The following is a 20,190-nucleotide window of genomic DNA, read 5'->3' on the forward strand; positions in this document are numbered from 1 at the left end:
AAAAACAAGTTGAAGACACTTGAAGAAGGTTACAACACCTATCCAAGCAAAAAACAAGTTGAAGACACTTGAAGAAGGTTGCAACACCTATCCAAGCAATCCACATCAAGAGAAAAGCTCTTTCAATCTTATTTTTCCTTTTCTCTTGTACATAGTGTGTTTTGTGAGCTTAATTTGTAAACATTTATCTTTTAGAGGTTTTTTTTGTTTATATTTATTTATCCTTTTGTTAAGGGGAATTGGTTCTGACTTAGCTATTCAAAAGATAGGGGGTTTTAAATGTTACTCTTGAGCCTAGAAAAAGAAAGAACAAATTAGTGAATTTGTTAGAAATTCTTAGTGTGGAGCTAAAGTAGTGGATATAGACTTGGTTTAGAAGTTGAACCTCAATCGTTGTACAAATTTCCTATCATGTCTCTCCATAATCCCTAAATTTTTATTTGGTCAATTAACCCCCTCTTGGCACCATTTTCAGTTGATCGATAGAGCAACATAAATCCTAACATCATATAAGGACCATGCATGAAAAAGGTTAAAAGATAAACTAAAAGACTCTAACAAAAAATATATACAAACAAATCTGATTATATTGGCGAACGAACCACAAAAGGGAATTAAGTTATTGAAAGATCACTGAGAATCGCAAATCAAAGCCGAGCGTTGTGAGAAACTACCCACGAACGTAAAATCGCGCATCCAAATTTAATCTAAGCTTCCATAACAAGGAAGATCAACATGATTACAAATAAGCGTCATCTTTATCATTCGTGGCGTCGTCAAGTCTAATCCTGAGCAAATATAAATAAAAGAACGACCAAATGATCTAGAAAGAAAATAAAAAAAGTTTTCATAAAGGCGGAATTATTCTTATTAAAAAAACTAAATGATAACCGACAGTCGACAACCAACATCAAAATCAGTGTGTCCCCAACTAAACAAAAATAAAGAAAAAATATTTATCTAATCTAGAGAGTGACACAAACTCCAAAAAAAAAAGGAAAATGAGAGAACGACTAGGGTTACGAAAAGGTTTAAAAGAAGTAATTAAAATTAAGTTGTTAATACCGATCATTGAAATAGATACTTAGGGGTTGTTTGTTTGGCTATGAATAGAACCATTCAGCACTGAATGCTGAACCGTTCAACATTCAGCGTGTTTGTTTCTCACCTCTGAATGATTTAGTGCTGACTGATTCAGCAAAACAATGTTGAATGATTCAGCATCAAAGTACATTCTGAATGATTCAGAGCCATTATCAAACAACATGTAACATTCAGAGCTAATTCATACAGAGCTAATTCATACAAAGCCTCTAAGTCATTCAGCATTTGAATCATTCAGCTCTTAATCGTTCTTAATCGTTATGAAGTAAACAAACAACCCCTTAGATTGCTATAGTCATAAAAGATGTCATATAAAATAATATTAGATATACATTCATAACAATTAAACAAAATATAATGGTGAGTGGCTAGTGACAACATAATTAACAAGAGCGGTTGAGGCAACTATATAAATTTAATAATTATTTTAAAATTTTAATAGTTAAAATAATATTTTAACATAATTTAATAATTATTTATATGTTTTATTGTGTTATAAATTAAGGGATGCAATTGTCATTTCAAGATGGAACATTGACTTTTAAGGTTTTTTATTTAAATATATTTCATTAAAAATTTAATTATCATTATGACACCTAAAATCGATTAATTTTTGAATTGGTATCATTTTCTATCACATAAGTAGAAGTCGTATTTTATAAGAAACGTCATTTGCTGATGTGGTAGAAATCAATCAGAACTTTAAAAATTGGACTGAAATGAAAAATGAAAGAAAAAAAGGGACAAAAAATATGAACAAGTTATACAAATTTTGTCAAAAGAATCAACAAGTACGCATAGTATATGTTAAAGACACATAACTAAACCAAGCGACTAAGATAGTGCTTGTGCATTAATCTTATATTTAAACATTTGAAAAATCTTATATCTATACAATGTGAAATACGACGGCCAACATATATTTATTTTTTTGAGCAATATTCGTATAACTTGTTCATTTCTTTTGCTCGTCTTTTTCTCTATTTTTTTTTTCATTCCACTCCAACCTTTAAAATTTTGACCAATTTCTATCATAATAAAGAACTTCTTACGAAAAGCGCTTCTACCTATATGAAAGAAAAATAGAATTATTTTTAAAATAATCGTATATGATTGTTAAAATAAAAAAATATTTTATTAAAGGATATTTAGACGAAAAAAGCCGATTTTTAAAGTGTCAAACACAAAGCTTCAACCACTCACTTTTTGCTTAAACTTTGTTCTTGAAGTATTCAATAGAATTTCAACAAATTACTCCTTTAAATTACCATGAAAGATGGCAAAAGACTTATAATGTAATCAATTTTTCCCCATTTTCCTATCACTATATATATACCTATATAAAATTGATGATAACTAATAAAGGAGAACTAGTTATTTAATATCTTGAAGAAAAAGCAAAAGTGTGAATGGTGGGGTTGGTTTGTTGTTCCTGATTCGTTTCAATCCACTTCCACCGTTACAAATATCATTCCTTTTTAGCTGTTAATCATAGGATATCGGAATTTTGAACCAATGGTTGCAAATTATTCATTCTCCACCCTTCTTACTTTGCATGTTTCTCCCTCTTATTTCTCTTTCATCAAAAAAACCAAAGCGGACCCTTTGTCCTCTCTCTTCTCCTCGCATCATCAAAATCATAAAACCTTCTTTCTAGTTTCAACCGCTAAGCTCATGTCTGGTTCTTAATCAAGCTCCAGCCTTAAAATTCTGTCTTTTTCCCCTTTTGTCGCCATATCTATACTTGGTGGGTTTTTTTTCTCTTTCAATCGTGTTTTTTCCCGGAAGATTTCCTCAGATTTTCCTTGTACTTTGTTTGACTATGGATTGATCGGCTAATCTTATACTAATCTTTAATATTGTTGGAGTTTTCTTCCTAGATACGATGTTGTATTTGGTTCCCTTTTGGATAGCTTTTTTAGTGGGAGTACTAGTTGGTTGGGCTTGGAAGCCGGACTGGACGGGCCAGGTAACACGGAAATTGAGTCGCTGTCTAACCAAATCACTGAAATTCTCGTTGCCCTGGTCATGTTTCAGCTCCTTGAAAATGCAGTCAGACGGTTGTGAATCTTGGCCCATTGATGATGGAAACCAAGGGAAACCGCTCTTTTCTCCTTCTGATTATGAAAGTTGCAGGTACTTTGAATTTCTCCGAAGTTGTTCATTTTATGTTGGAGTTTGATGTTTCATCGACGAAGTTGGGGAAAGTTTTAATTTTGTTGATGGTATACGTACATATTTTTAGTAGCAGATGCTCCACATCAGTGGTTAACGAAGGTCGTTCAAGTGTTGTAACTGGGGAGGATTTGAAGCATTTATGGCAGCTTGTTGAGATGAGGGACGGAGGTCCTACATGGATACATATGATGGATCGTTCTACTCCAAATATGAGCTATCATGCATGGCGGAGAGACCCAAATGTAGGGTTCTGTCTCTTCCACTTTGTTTGAAAAGCACTTTTGCTTATGTTTGATAAGCTAATCTTTTATATATACATGGATTTTGTTAGACTGGCCCTCCTCAGTACCGGACCAAAACTGTCTTCGAGAATGCAACTGCAAAGATGGTTAGGGACTTCTTCTGGGACGATGAGTTCCGACCCAAGTGGGATGACATGCTTGCGTATTCTGCGACCATAGAAGAGTGTTCTACAGCAGGGACCATGGTTGTTCAGTGGATAAGAAAGGTAAACTTCCTTGAAATTGAGGCATCTTATTATGCAGCTAATTCCCTGAGGATTTTCTACGTTTTCTATTTTATTATGCAATCATTATACTTGTCGTTATCTTTTAACATCTGCTCTGACTGATAGTCAACATCTTGCCTTTCAATGCTTATTATACTAACTTTTCTTTTTTCTAATTCTTTGTGGCTCAGTTTCCATTCTTTTGCAGTGACAGGGAATACATAATAGGTCGACGGATATGGGAAGTGGATGGATCTTACTACTGTGTGACAAAGGTATGAAAATCGGTTTAATGTTTTCTGACATAATGCTAGAACTTCCAGAAAATAAATCGTTTACTGATTTGAACTCAAGACTGTAAGATTGTTAGTGAAAATTAGTTCTTCTGAATAGTGTAGGCAGATGAAATCCAATGTTTTGGTCAAGAATAAAAATAGGTAAAGAACTATGAGAAATAATGTTAAGGCTCTTGAAATGAAGGTTGATTCAAGTTGCCCTTCTTTCTTCTCCCTATTTACCCCCTCAAGTTGCGTCTGATGGCGAAATTCATAGTTTTATTTGTTTATCTTCTTCTGTTTCCACCTACATTGGCCATATTTGTTTGTGGTTTCAACTCAAATGATTGTGTTTCAGGGAGTCTCAAGGCCTTCCATTCCGCGACGTAGCAAACCTAGACGTGTGGACCTGTACTACTCAAGTTGGTACATCCGAGCAGGTATGCCGGTCTTCTTTCTTTCAGTTGAGCCACTATTTTTGCACATGAAGGTTTTGTCACCGAAAAACACTGGATCATTAACCTTATGATTATCATAAGTTAGAAGCAAATAACTGAATGGATGGAAACTAAGTTTTCTCTTCATACGTTTAGTGGAATCAAGAAGAGGTAATGGTCAACTGACTGCCTGTGAGGTTTTACTCTTCCATTATGAAGACATGGGCATCCCATGGGAAATAGCTAAGCTCGGAGTGCGACAGGGGATGTGGGCAACGGTGAAGAAAATCGAGCCCGGGTTACGTGCTTACCAAAAAGAAAGAGAATCTCTATCTTCTCTATCTCAGTCCGCGTATATGGCTCAAATCAACACCAAAATAAGGGTCGACTACTTGAGATCTTTGGCAAGCAATGTAGATTTATCGAAGTCTGATATAGGAGATACTTCCGAAAACCCTCTGGCTCCTAATATTTCAAGGGCACTAATATACGGTGGTCTGATTGTTCTTGCTTGTAGCCTGGATCATCGGGTGTTGAGCAAGGTATTTATCTTTGGTACGGGTAGAAGGCTTGCAAACAGGGGAAATGGACTGAATTAGAGCGCCGCAAGGCGTAGGCTTATATTTTTTAAATGATAGAGGCAGAGGTTGTGTATATATGTTTTACGTATATGTATATTCATAATTTAAGAGAGCTTGATTGATGGCTTTATAAACTAACGCCGGGAATTCCCACATGGAAGCAGCTGAACCACTGGCGCATAACTATTGCTGTTATGCTCAGCCACTTTCATTTAGGATGAATTGATAAGGCACCCAACAAAACAGTTATGTATGTTTAAACAAATTTTTCCCAGAATTGTGTTCTGTATGATTGATTCATATGCAAGTAAAAATGCCTTGAACATAATTTACTTTTCTTGGAAAATACTGGCAAACAATGGCCGAATGAACCAACATAATCTTCCCAATCTTTGTAGGAAATATTCCGAAAAGAGAAAATAACCTCAGTGACCAAAAATCTCATATAATATACGATTTTAACCAACTTTTTCCGGATTTGCCAAAATGACCAACAAAATCGCAATGCGATCGCTAATTCGCAACGCGATCTCCATTATCGCAAATCAGTTTCCAGATTCGCAACGCGATTATGACTATCGCAATGCGATTTTACAATTTCGCATTGCGATTTTCTCAATTCGCAATGCGAATAAGTAAATCGCAATGCGAATTTGGAAAATCGCAATGCGATACTGACTATCGCAACGCGATAATACAAAATCGCAACGCGATACTGATTTTCGCAACGCGATACTGACTTTCGCAACGCGATTCTGACTTTCGCAACGAGATTCTGAAAATCACAATCATCTTCAAAATCCCAATCACAACCGGCTTCACCTTTTGGGACTGTTAACTTAGGTGATTTTTAAATGCAAACGTTGTATTATGTGTATTTTATGTGTGCACTTTTAACATTTTCAGTTAGGCATGTATTAGTAACTTGAGTTTGAACATTGCTATGATCTGTTCAGTTGTTATCACTTATTAGACATTCATTTGACTATCGCAACGGGGAAATCGCAACGCGAAAATGACTATCGCAACGCGAAAATGGCTATTGCAACGCGAAAATGGCTATCAAAACGCGAAAATGGCTATCGCAACGAGAAAATCGCAATGCGAAATGAAAATCGCATTGCGATTTTCTCGTTGCGATAGCCATTTTCGCGTTGCGATTCTCTCGTTGCGATAGTCAGTTTCGTGTTGCGATAGTCTGTTTTGCCTTCAACATAATGCAGATTGAAAATCAACAAATCAACTATTACATTTCAATCAATTAAACAAGCACAAATAAGAATTATGTACACATCAATTAAACAAATCAACATTTACAAATCATTTTTTACAAATCAATTAAACAATCAAAAAATAATAATAATTCTTATTTCCTCATCAATTATTGAATTAATGAATCAAATTTTGCACCCGTACATCCATTTCACGTAGCTCATTTAAGGATTAACCTGCAGAAACCAAACATTTGCTCAAACAAGACTTCCTACACATCTAAAACCTACAAACAGCAAATTATTGAATTCTAGGTACTTAACCAAACATTTTCAAACCAAAAGGAGTATAACATATAACAAAACTTGCATTTGACTTACCAATTAACAATGGATACTTTCATAACGCGGATGCAGGTAGGCAGCGTCTCGAATACATCGCTCTAGCTATATAATGCCAAAACCACAAGCCTACTGCAGCTCTATCTCTATCGGTGGAAGGTAGAAACTCTGTGCTTCCCGTCGTCAAACGCGCCAAGCACAAGCATACGAGAGGACCACAATCCCCTCTGGCTCCCGGAGATTGTTGTGGCGCGGTCTCGTCTCTGACAACTGTGACATTGAACTTCTTTGGCTTCTTGTGTCCAGAATGAGTCCAATAATTAATCTCATCCAAGAATTTAGCCAAATGAGAGCTCCATCCCTTGATAATATCTCTCAAATCAGACAGTGATATGTAATTTATCATGCTGTCATATACTATTATCTTCAAGGATGGGAGCTGAAGTTGGACGAGAAGCCAATGACGACGTTCCAAAACAGGGATAAACACCTGCAATCATAAGTAATAATTCATTTATTTACGCACTTATTTATGAACACCTTTAAAAAATTTAAAAAATAAACACTAACCTTATCAACCTCCCACCATGCAGGATAAAGTTTAGCTTGTCCATTGCCCAACGAAAATGATTCATCTCGTTGATTCTTCAAGTAAACTGCGTGAAAAGTCGCCGGCATTATTGTATATCGCGAATTTTTTTTATTTTTCCTAAGCTTCCTTATTATTAGAAGACGTGACACCCACGCATCGATATGTTGTTTTACAAAAAAAGACATATATTAGTGAATTACATTATTTTTAAAAAAAATTAATCAAAATCATATATAAGACAAATATAAGACTTACCTCCCCATCGAAATAGCCACTGTCTTCAACCCCTAATAACACACCCCAACAAGACCGATTAAGCAACAAATACATCTCATCGTTGAGTTTGTTTATGTCAGTGTAACACCCTTGGCTCCGCTCATGTAGATAAAAATCAACTACGGTCTTAGCCCAAAGGGTATTATCCAGAATTGTTTCCGGTAGTTGTCTCCTCTCCACTTCAGATACCGGAAGGGTACTAGCCGGTAACTCATACGAGAGCCAACTCTCATCCATCATGTCCGGCAACGGTGGGGGTTTCTCAATAATTCGATATATTACCCCATGTGAATCGGGCTCTGGAATGGTGGGAGGGACCTCTTCAACGATGACAGTGGCCTCTTGAACGGTGGGGGGGACTCTTGAGGGATGATAGGGGCCTCTTGAACGATTGGAGGGGACTCTTGAGGGATGACAGATGAGTCGGGCTTCTTCTTGCGGAGTCTTCGCACCATTGGGGTGAACGGAGACGTAATAGCACGTGCACGCCGTCTGATGCGTGAACTCCGTCGTGCAAGGAAAACCCGACGTAAAGCATCCACCTTATCAGGCCGCTAAAAAAAATTAATATATAAATCAATAAATAAACAGACATGATATTAAACAAAGACAAATATGTTTCAAACTTGCATTGTATTCACCCAAGTCATTTTTCTATCATAGTTCACAAAATGCATCAGATAACATTCCAGAAGTAAGCACTTATATAAACATTTAAAAGGACAACATATATAAACATTCAAGAAGAAGAATAGTTTACTTTCGCAACACGAAACTTACTTTCGCAACGCGGAAATGGCTATCGCAACGCGAAAATGGCTATCGCAACGCGAAAATGGCTATCGCAATGCGAAATGAAAATCGCAACGACAAAATCGCAATGCGAAATAAAAATCGCAACGAAAAAATCGCAACGCGAAACACAAATTGCATTGCGATTTTCATTTCGCGTTGCGATTTTGTCGTTGCGATTTTCATTTCGCATTGCGATTTTGTCGTTGCGATTTTCATTTCGCATTGCGATAGCCATTTCCGCATTGCGATAGTCATTTTCGTGTTGCGAAAGTAAACTATTCTTCTTCTGCAAATTGAAACTTGAATGGATTGCATTACTTCAACCAAAAGACAAAAACAAAACCAAAAACAAATACTAACAAAAGCAGTTTAGCAGTATTGGCAGCAACCGAATTAATTTATTAAGCAATCTAAGTGAAATGGTTAATCTAAGTGAAATTATGAGTAAATTTATCATCAAGTTAAATATGAAAAATCTTAAACTTACCTCGTTGCGTAGAGTATGAACCTCATTCTGCAACGATGCTACCATCTCACGTAGAGCGGCTACCTCACCGCGTAAAGTAGACACCTCAACATGCCATGCACCATCTTCTTTGCGTAAAGTACCGACCTTCTCACGCAAGGCATTGACCTCAACACGTAATTCCCCTAACTCATCCCGTGGAGGTGGAGAACAGGGAGATAAACGTCGTGGCAACTTTGTCGGTCGCCTATCTTGCGGTGATGGTGAAGAAGAGGCTCGATGATGTGACAGAATAGGTGATGGCTGTCGTTATGGAGGTGTATAGTCGGGTCGATCAGGTGATGGCTCTGGGTGAGGTGATAGCTCTGGGTGAGGTGATGGCTCCCGAAGTGGAGGCTGCTCATCATCCATGCCATCAAAAAAACGCTTACTAGCTTGCCACCAATCAGTGGCAAGCTCAGCTTCCGTGGGTGTCAGCCTCTGTAATGGAGTGTTGGCCTCCTAACAATATAAAAGCTCAAACAAAGTTAAACGTGTACTAGTAATAACTTGTTTATAAACATATGGTAGTATTTATGTTAACTTACATTATTTATTATCGTATACCATAGTAAATCTTCCCATTGCAAGGTCAGTTTCCTCTTCCAGGAAATAGCCCTGGGAATATCATTTGAAGTTTTTATTGCATATGTCTTCATGGCGGGAAAGGCCTCAAATATCCAAATCTACAAACAATATAATAACAAACATTAGTAATTGTTAAATAATTACTTATAATTTTGGAAACATTATATAAAAATTCTTACCTTAAAGGCCCAAATAAAGCCTGTCAAAGTGTATTTGAAACCATCGCCATGCAAACTTTTTCGATCATCCAAGGCAGACGATAACTTATTCCATATAGCTTTCCATAAATACGAGCCCCACGGAAACAGGTTCCATGCATTTAGGTCTTCTACCAATTTGATTAGATCATTTGGAATAGGTTGTCTGGCCTCTCTGCCTAAAAAGCCGGCATGCAAAAGTATTAGAAGGCATACTCGGACAACATCGACGTCATCCATCCGAGTAAAACCATCTTTCTTATTCAATAATCTCGTCAGGTCTTCCACGTGTAGATTCGGCCTCTCCAGCTCAGGAAAAACCCGGGATAACCATGATGGGCGGGTAATGTGTCTAGTGTACCGACCTACATCATCGTGTCCGAAGCGTAGACCGGTGATTAAGCAAAACTCCTCCCGCCCAAAACACGTATACGCCGGTGGAAAATCAAACCATATCTCTTCATCACGACGTTGTATAGTATCTGGTAGATCGCTAGTCATGGTTTGAAGAAACAGGTGTGTCAACATCGCATCTTCACCGGGATGTTGTACTTTCAGCCATGGCCCGAAGCAAGTATCCTCAAATATTTTTCTTTGTGCAGGTGAAAACTTCGACACAATTGTTTTGGCCAGGCTGACTTTATTTCTTAAGGTCAATTGAGCGGAATAAAAGTTCTACAAAAACAATAAACATACTAAGTTAGATATACCAAAAACTACACTGTGAAGATATACCAAAAATAATAATAAACATAAAGAGTAGTAGTTTATTCTTCAAACTTAAATTTGCAACACTGTGAATTTCTTATTTGTCTTTGTTTTTTGGTTGAAGTAATGCAATTCATTCAAGTTTCAATTTGCAGAAGAAGAATAGTTTCTGAAAATGAAAATCGCAACACGAAAATGACAATCGCAACGCGAATTTGACTATCGCAACGAGAGAATAAAATCGCGTTACGATTTTGTCGTTGCGATTTTCATTTCGCGTTGCGATTCTCGGTTGATTTAATAAGCAATCTAAGTGAAATGGTTAATCTATTATTGAAATTACCAGTAAACTTATCATCAATTTCAAAATAAAAAACCTAATAATAATGCAAAAATTTCAAAAAGAAAATAATTAAAAAAACTAACCCTCGGTGGTTGATTTGGTTGATTTTCCATTTCTGATTGTGAGGGTGGCTCTGAGAGATGGAGATAGACGGATTTCGTCGGAGATGGGGACGGATTTCGTCGGAGATGGGTGAGAGAGTGAGAGATGGAGATGGGACTGAGTTGTGATTTTAGGTTTTAGGTTATGAGTTGCGATTACGGGATATACTGTGGACGGTTCAGTGTTCCAATATATTAATATTCGTGTTTGGAATTTGAAAATAAAATACGCTTTGCGATACTAATGGCGCTTTGAAAATCGCATTGTGATTATGTATTATCTCGTTGTGAAAGTAAGTATCGCGTTGCGAAAGTCAGTATCGCGTTGCGATTTTGTATTATCGCGTTGCGATAGTCAGTATCGCGTTGCGATTTTCCAAATTCGCATTGCGATTTTCCAAATTCGCATTGCGATTTTCCAAATTCGCATTGCGATTTACTTATTCGCATTGCGAATTGGGAAAATCGCAACGCGAAATTGAAAAATCGCATTGCGATAGTCATAATCGCGTTACGAATCTGGAAACTGATTTGCGATAATGGAGATCGCGTTGCGAATTAGCGATCGCATTGCGATTTTGTTGGTCATTTTGGCAAATCCGGAAAAAATTAGTTAAAATCGTATATTATATGAGATTTTTTGTCTTTATTTTCTCTTCCGAAAATATGCTATAAAGTAAACAAAAAAAGGAGCAAACAATATCTTGAATGTCTTCAGCACTCGCCACGAACCTCCAGCGCAGCAGATTATGTACCGTTAAAAACCCACCAGGGTTTCAAAACAGTACAAGCCGTCAAATTGTGGTGCCACCTTTGGCAGTGGCGTGGCCTGCACCTTTTGGTTAGGTTTTGCCGGCGTACTGCCTGTGGATGAACCTCCAAGTTCCTGAAAATATGAATCCATACTATTGAGCGCCAAACCACAAATAAAGAAAGAAACAACATAATTTGTATACACCAATGGATAAGCAAGGGGTGCCATAATAAACAACTAAATACCTTGGCTCCAGAATGACGGTCAAAAGAATAAATCCCCACTGCAGCGGCTAGTACAGCTGGTATTGTTGCATACACTGTAACCGAAGCCATTTTCATTCGAGAATCAAGATGATGCAGAGCAAAGATTTGGGTTCCTAATTATGATGGAAATAAGGGCAAAGGAATGCAGGTGCCTTGGGGATGAAGAAAAGTAAAAGCTATAAAGGAATGAACTAATACTACCATGGGCTTAGCTTTGGGGTATCAGTATCTTACAGGATAATTGTGTTTGTAAAAGAGAGGCGTCGGTGCAAGCAGCGCTTTACGATCTTATCCATGTTGGCTAAAAAGTTGATCTTAGCTGCCTAAAATGTCCACTGGCAACATGTCCACAGGGGAACCCACTTAGCTTTAGGGGGTGTTTGGTTGAAGGTCATATTTTGATCGAAAATCTCATTCCCGGTAATATTTTATTACTAATAGTAGATTTTTTGGGTATATTACTGGGAATGTCATTACCCCTTTCCTTAGATATTGTAACATTACCGGCATTTTAGATTAAAATGCCCTTAAATTTTTATTTTTTTTCAAAAATATTCTTCTTCTGTCATTAAATAATAAAAATTCAACGAATGTTAAATTACAAATTTATCCTTAAATTATTTTAGATTTACAAAATAAAAGTCTATAATTAAAATTTTATATGAAGTTCAGGGGTTAAAATTTTTTTTACCCTTTCATTAAACCTTTTTTATATTTTTAATTTTGTAAAAAATTGTATAAATATTATGAATTTAATTTTTTAAAGAAAATATATAAATATTTTACAATTTGTAATATTATACAAATATATAATAAGGATAATTTGGTCAAATATACATTCCAATAATCTTTTATTCTTTTAACCAAACACGGTAATCTTACATTCCTGCTAAACCAACCAAACACAAAATACAACATTCCCAGTAATCTTATTATCTGGTAATCTTTTATTCCCACTGGTAATCTTACATTCTGTGAACCCAACACACCCTTAGGTTTAGATATTCAAGATCAGTAGACAAGGGTCTTGAGGGATAGTTTAGTATTGTAATTGGAAGAGGCAAGCATATAATTTTATTTATTATCAGTAAATTAGATAATTATATACTATTATTGTGAATGATTTATATGTGAAATATAAAAAGATATTAAAAATTACATTAAAACTAATTAATTAATAATGAAAAGAATTATAAAAGATGTTAAATAAGGCAGGGGTGAGGATAACCCTATTGCATCTAAGATTTGAAGCTTAATGGAAGGAAAATAAGCCACGTTACGTGGGCAGCACCAGCCACATAATGCCTTTTTCTCCTGTGTTTTTCAGACCCACCACATAATGTCTTTGCTTCACTATGTTCATCATCCTCTCTCACATACCAACTTGTATTGCAATCCCCCAATGCCTCGGGAGGGAAAAATTACTATATGGTCATGCTCACCATATCTTTCGTAGTCCTAATTAATAATATTTGACCGTATCATTTTTTAAGGTAAATTTTTATCTTTTTCTTACATGTAAATAAGAAATGAGTAGTTATTTTAAAATTTGTGACTCTAATTTATTAGGATTACGTATAACATAATAAATCGAGTTCATCAAATAATTTCTCGAGAGGTGGTTTCAAAAACATGTTTGAAGTTCAATGTTGTGTTTAGTTTGATCCCACGATTCATTTCACTATTTATGCACTAATTATTTCTGGAAACGTTCTTTTGTTGTGCTCAAATAAAACGTGATATAAGTTGGAAGAATTGTTAATGACGTGGTCCGTTGGACATATTTACATCCCCCGCCAAAATATTTGCACAAAAGAAAACGTGACACTTTGTAATAATAATAAGCTGGGTTGTATGCTTTTTGCCCTTTCTTTTTTTTTTAAATGAAAAATGGATAATTATTTTAATCAAAAATAATAAAACGATGCATAATTTAAATACTTGTTTTTCATTTTAAATTTTTTTTAACTAAAACACAAGGAAATCCGGTGGGTATGCTACAGTCCACTTGACGAAAGGTGCATTTATGAATAAAAAAATTGATAAAGGACCGATGGAAATTTGGATCTCTTATATCAAATTATTGACATGAATGTACCATGGGAAAAATACATAATTAGATTAGAGAAGAAAAGGGGTTGGTATTTGAATATCTATTAGTATTGGTTAATAGAGTAATCCTAGTTTCTTGTTTATCATTGTGTAAAGGTTTAGGGTTTAAAGTTTTAGAAATCTAAACACGAGTTAAAGAAATCTAAACACAAGTATCTGGTAGCAGGGAGAATGATCGAAAGCAAGTGAAGTGACATTGATTCAACTTGTAGTTAGAAAAACTGAAGAAGGAAAGTTGCAATGATCTAATTTAAAGAAATAAATTTAGGATGAAATTAATGATGAGATGTGTAATGCACTCAAAGTATATTATGATCAAGATCGAAATTGGATAATAAAATAAAACAAAATTCAAGATGAAACTAGAAACATCAGATCATGTCAAGAAGGTGTTAGTCTTATTTGCATCACAAACCTTGTTCTGCAAATATTTTCTGAATTGGGTATGCAATTGGAATCGGCGAAAACGTTTCAACAGAAAAAGACCATTTTTCCCATTACTAGCTGCAGTTACAGTGACACTAGAGTTGTATACAAAACTCAAGATCACACAAGGAATAAACCAGCAAGCATTTTACTGAATTTCTACATCAATAACTTTGCGTTCAACTTTAGTCTTAGGAATGGAGATGAAGAGAACTCCATTCTTCACCTCTGCCTTGATTTTTTCTTTATCACAGTTGCCTGGTAATTGGAGATGAGTATCATAGGAGCTGTAGTTCCTATTTGTCTATTCATCACTATTTCCTTCCTTCTTGTGCTCCCCCTTTATAACCAGAACATCGTCCTCCACGGAGACCTTGACGTAGTCTTTTTCGAGCCCCGGAATATCGAATCTCACCTTGATCTCATGTTCATCATCTTTGATGTCCCAAGTTGCACGCACCTCTCCTCTTCGGCCCGTGCTACGAAATATCACAGAATCCTCGAATATCCGGTTCATTGTGTCCAGCATTTGACGCATTGATCTCATGGGCGACAAGGGGTCCAACAAACCTGCCATCCATGGATCATGTTATGATACTCCGAAAGATTAAATCAAATATATAAAAAAATTGCACTAGATTAGAATTGAACTAAAAATATACATACCAAAAGGAGAGACGTGCATAGCCAACCGTTTAGGCCTCTTCTCAACGGCTGTCCCTTGGCCTTTATTATCCTTGTTAACGTGCACGTCCACTGACGTGTCTTTGCTATGGTGACCGGTAGCATGTGCCCTTACAACAAACAACCGGCTGCTGGAAGAATTCTTGTTCGGAAGAGATACAGAACATGGCGTTATAGCTTTGGTGGAATCAGGGAGATTAGCCCTGTTTGTTACCAATTGTGAAGCTGAGCAAGACAGAGTTGAAGCCATTGCTCATTAAAGGAAGTTGGAGAGTGATCCCGAAATTGGGAGTGATGGTGTGAAATTTCTGGACTTGTCCTTACTTTGAATATATTTGGGCTTCCATGTGTCCCTACTAGCAATTGGCCTCGAGAGATTGGGGAAAATTCAAGCTCGTTAATGGAATGACAAGTTAGCAAATTGTGGTGCAATCTTGCCAAAGGGAGTTAATCACAGTAACAAGTTCTTAAAAACATCAATTATTGAACAATTGAGAAACCAAGTTAAATTCATATGTCATAAACCAACAACTAGGTGATTCATTTAGACCATACAAAAAAAACAAGAACAAATCCGTTTGTTGTAAAATTTGATTTCGGACAAGCGGGAGTCGTAATTTCCTTTAAGCCAACATCAAACTAATCTCAGGTTTGACCCTGGAACTAACAAGTGCTGGGCTGCTACTGCCACTGCTATCAGACAATGACGCAAGAGCTTTATGTAAAACACCAGACGGCGAGGACAATACAGTCACCGGTGGACTACAAGACTTTTCATTTCTGGTGACCGGATATGATCGGTTCGAGCAGCTTTTGGTGGCGCTCGGCCTTTAAACCTCAGCTAGTGGGCCACCTGGTGTGGAGGCAGGCCAAGATGCAGGGGCTAACCAAGTTGAAAGAATTGATGTGGAAGCATATTCATCGTTCTCATCATACTCGTTCACTCCCAACCCCATACGGATAGGACCCATCTCATCATCCGTGATGGTATTGACTCCCATTGACAGTGAAAGTGATGAAAGAGAGGGTTTCCCGTTACAGGAAATGGAGGCTTCAGCCCCAGTGTTGTCACCTAATACACCAGTAGACCACGCATCAATTAAGCCAGTACGTGTACCTTCACCGGACTTGTGTAACGGAACTATTTCAGAGTTGAGAAACCAAGGGCAAGTATTGCATTGTTGATCTTCTGCAACATTGAAATTTGGATACGAGATCAAGTCTAGAGGTTCCTTGTCATAAGCATTGGACAAAAAACCTTCAGTAGCTGCCCCTGTTTGCATGAGATGATGCCACTGCTGGTCAGCCATGGGAATGAGTTCATTCGTAGTCCAGTTCGAGGTTCTACAATGAGGGGGAATATGGCCCAAATTAGTAAAAGAAAAGCATAATAAAAGCTTAAAAAAATCACAAACGTGGTTGTCTAACTCACTTGGGTTCTTTGTAGGAAGAAACAGAGGTGAGAGGCCAAAAAGTTGCAGCTTTCTCACTTGGCTTGTCAAGAAACCAGGTGGTCTGGTTCTGCCGGAAGGGTTGAAGCTGAGAAGCATTCTTAGTGAGAATGGTGGAGGAAGATGAAGGAAGAGGTTGACCACGGGTGGCTTGACGAGTCCTCTTGTTAGGCAGTTCCACAGGCTTTCTTGAACGGGAACGACCTCTATGCAAGTGGCGCTCACAGTACTTCTGGTCAGGCGCCACATCTCTTGAGCATCTCCATTTTTTCCCATCTGTTCTCTTGCACCTCCCTGGCTCAACATCCCTTCTACCTGCCAACCACAAAGTAATTCTTCAATACAATAAATTTTGCAATATTGGCATACATAGACAACAACCCTTCCCCAAACGTAAGAAAAAGATGAATAGAAAAGAGATTACCGGCAGGGTGGGAAGCAACCGAAACCGAGGGTATGAGGAGATCAGGAGGCACAGGAACGGAAGCATCATGTATTTATAAATCCTAACTTGTCTCTCATGCTCCTTCCGCTGTGAAAATGTAAAAGGAAATTCCAAAGATGCCGCCATCCCTCCTGTTACACAAATCAACAGTCATCCTCAGTCTGTCTCAATCAAACAGACAAAAGAGTTTTTTCCTTTTGTATTTGAAGGCGGTGTGAGCAGTAGAGCTAGAAGTGGAGGAAATGTCAAAAGGCTGCAGAATCCTTACACCAACTGCACCGGCACTAGAGCCATAATCACTGCTAGCTAAAACATTGCATATATTACTGGTTTTAGACCAGTTGCTATTGCCCATGGGATTATCACCATAAGATGGAAATGGACGGTGATGATTCTCGTAGTTAGCCATGATCATCTTCCCAGGTACGAATAATGGAGTAATATACTACTTACTTGGAAGCTTCACAACTAAATCAAACAGCTTTAATGCTACTCTACTCTCTTTGGCTCCAGCCCATGCTCATAATGAAACAACTTTCCCCATTTAGGAAACTGCTCTTTTTCATCAAATAAACCACGAATCTCCCCTAAACTTGCAAATAAGGTCCCCCAGCCACCTCACCACACTATTATCCTTTTGAACAGGAAGACAGTTGTTTTTTTTTTTTTGGTGGGGGTGGGGAAGAAAAACGAAATTTAAAGGCAGAGATTATATGGTAATGAGTATCTTTTTCCTTTTCCTCTTCAAAGGAAACCGCCAGCTTATAAATATTGTAGAAAACCAACAAATATGACTAAAGTGGTGTGGGTTTTAGATTTTAAGAAATAGGGATATGGGTTGCCGCCATTCTCGGCCTTTGCTTTGCTTCCATGCTTCCAATATTCGCACCAGCCACCATACAAGTAGACAAAATAGCCAAACGCCGTACTTTTGTCACTTGGAAAACGAACCAGGGACAAGATTTGGGCACCCAATTTTCCCTAGCACCCATTCTTATGCAATACTTTGCGGTAAAGCTTAACAAACCAAGTCCATTTAATTAAAGGAGAAAAAAAAGGTTTTTTTTTCAATCTTCTAATTGATATTGAATTGGAATAGTATATAAACTTTTATTTATTGTTTAGGTGAATTTGTGAGAATAATATTTATTTATTAAAATAATTAATTTATGGGAATAAATTTTATTTATATTTGTTTGCAAAATGCAATGTGAAGCAGCTATATTGTTTGGCAGTAAAAGAAAGGCATAGCACAAAAGTATACGGGAGGTGATAAAGATAAATGTCTTATTTTAACTGTTCCCTCCAAACCGAATAGAGGTGGCTTGTGTGTAAACTAGTCGAGTTCAAGTATTATTGAATTTGACTCGACTCTAAACTTTAAAATAGAGTTTCACTCTACTTGAAAACTCGTAAATTTAAAATTTTCGAGTTCGACTTGAATCGGAAATCTTAAACTGTAGCTCGTGAGTAGCTCGAAAAGGTTCGAAATGAAAAAAAAATCTTAAACTTAACTCGATTGAAGCCTCGAATTCAAACTCGCATGAACATTAAATACATGAAAACCTTATTGTATTTTTTAAAAAAAAATCAACACATAAATATTAATATTATTAATAATTTATTTTTTAAAAATAAAATATTAATATATTATTTTCGAGCTACTCACGAGCTTTTTGAATCGGATATCAAGTAGCTAGTTTCGCTCGTTAAGAACTCGATTTAAGTCCATTCAATCAGAGTATATATCAAATCTTAACTGAATCGATTCTAAATCTATCTCGAGTAACTCACGATATGTCTCATCTTATTTGACAATCTAGAATGGCTTGTTGTACACTGACTTAAAGGTGGACAACCCATCAAAAATCACCGTGTCAACGTGGTCACTTTTACTAACATTTAAATTCAAATTTAAGTAATTATTCTACAAACTAAATGCAGTAACTTGAAATATATAATTCAGTCACTCCATTAAATTTATTTATTTTTAATTTAATATAAGCTTCTTTTTATTTAAATATGAACTGTACTAAACATTCTTTCCAATTTTTAAATTCAAACATTTAAAATGATGTTTTTAAGTTGATTTTAGAGTTTTATACTGCAATAATATAGAGCAACTCGCATCGTATATTTGATTATGGTGAGTGAATTTCTCAGTTTAGAGTTTTTTTATATACAAGGAAAAGAAGTCATCGTGAGAATGAATGAGATTGAAGAAGAGTGGGTCAGTCATAATAGTAAATATTTTATCCCCTATTTCAGTATGAAAATTTTATAGTGATATTTGGTGTGTATCAATCATAAAATCATTATAATTTTTCGTAGACCAACATATTAGATAACTTATAAGGTAGAACCAGTGCGGATCTTGGCTAGAGAAAATAAGGAACTATGTAACAAGAAGATTCCTTTAGTTAAAGTGCTCTAGAAGAACCATAAGGTAGAAGAAGCTACTTGGGAAAGAGAGGAAGATATGAGGAAGCAGTTTCTACACCTCTTCGTTTTAGGTACTTCTTTAAATTAGAGGACAAAATTTCTTAAGGGAGAAGAATTGTAATACCCGAAATATCAGGTCAATAGCTTTATTGAAAAGATTTAAAATTGGAGGATTAATTTGAATAAATGATAAAGGATAAGAAATGATTTAGAAATAGTGTTTAAGACCAATTATTAGCAATGAAAGAATAAAAGATGGAAGAATAAAAAGGCATTTTGGCCCTTTAAGGGAAAATGAATTTAAAATTTATTTTTAATTAGGGTATTAAAGAAAAGGGGAAAGGGGAAAGGGGAAAGTGAAAATACACTAAGTTATTCTCTTCTTCTTCCCCGTGAAAGTGCTCTCCTCCATAGACAAAGGTAAGGCTTTATCTAGCTAGTTTTTCCTTTCGTTTTTTGTTTGTTCTTGAAACTTTGAGTGTTATAGAGGCTTAAGGAAGGGTTAAAGAGGATTAAAGCTAAGAGATGGATGTTTTATTTGAGATTGAAGGAAATGGGTTTTTGAATGATATGTTGGAATATGAGTTTTTATTGAGGTTTACTAGTATATTTGACTTGTCAGAGTAGTAAATAAGAGATTAGAAGCCTTGGTTGTGATTAAAAATATGTTAGAAAAAGCAGTATGATTCTTAGTTTGAGATTTTCTTTGGAGATTTTGGATGTTATAAGAAGCTAAATGAAGGAAAGTTGGTTGAGATAAGTAAAGAAGAGTTTAATAGTATTGTTGGAGGTAAAAGTAAGTGGATTTAACCAAATTTGGGTAAAAATCGAGCTGAAAAATGGAAAATTTGGGTAGGGGTATCAGTACT

At 36.2% G+C, this 20,190-nt stretch overlaps 1 protein-coding gene and 2 pseudogenes across 1 annotated transcript; 1 reads left to right on the plus strand and 2 right to left on the minus strand.

Moving 5' to 3' along the window:
* Positions 1–2,773: 2,773 nt before the first annotated feature.
* LOC120114354 lies at positions 2,774–5,302 on the plus strand. The gene is made up of 6 exons (XM_039135293.1): positions 2,774–3,240; positions 3,350–3,524; positions 3,614–3,790; positions 3,982–4,065; positions 4,424–4,505; positions 4,659–5,302. Exons 1-6 carry the CDS (start codon positions 2,990–2,992, stop codon positions 5,099–5,101), a joined length of 1,212 nt encoding a protein of 403 aa, XP_038991224.1. The 5' UTR covers positions 2,774–2,989; the 3' UTR covers positions 5,102–5,302.
* A 9,074-nt stretch (positions 5,303–14,376) lies between these two features.
* Positions 14,377–15,233, minus strand: LOC120114356 (annotated as a pseudogene).
* Positions 15,234–15,527: 294 nt separating this feature from the next.
* LOC120114429 lies at positions 15,528–17,005 on the minus strand (annotated as a pseudogene).
* Between the last annotated feature and the right edge of the window lie 3,185 nt (positions 17,006–20,190).

This window comes from Hibiscus syriacus, unplaced genomic scaffold, assembly GCF_006381635.1.
Source record: "Hibiscus syriacus cultivar Baekdansim isolate YM2019G1 unplaced genomic scaffold, ASM638163v2 tig00110223_pilon, whole genome shotgun sequence".
In the NCBI taxonomy this organism is placed as follows: domain Eukaryota; kingdom Viridiplantae; phylum Streptophyta; class Magnoliopsida; order Malvales; family Malvaceae; genus Hibiscus; species Hibiscus syriacus.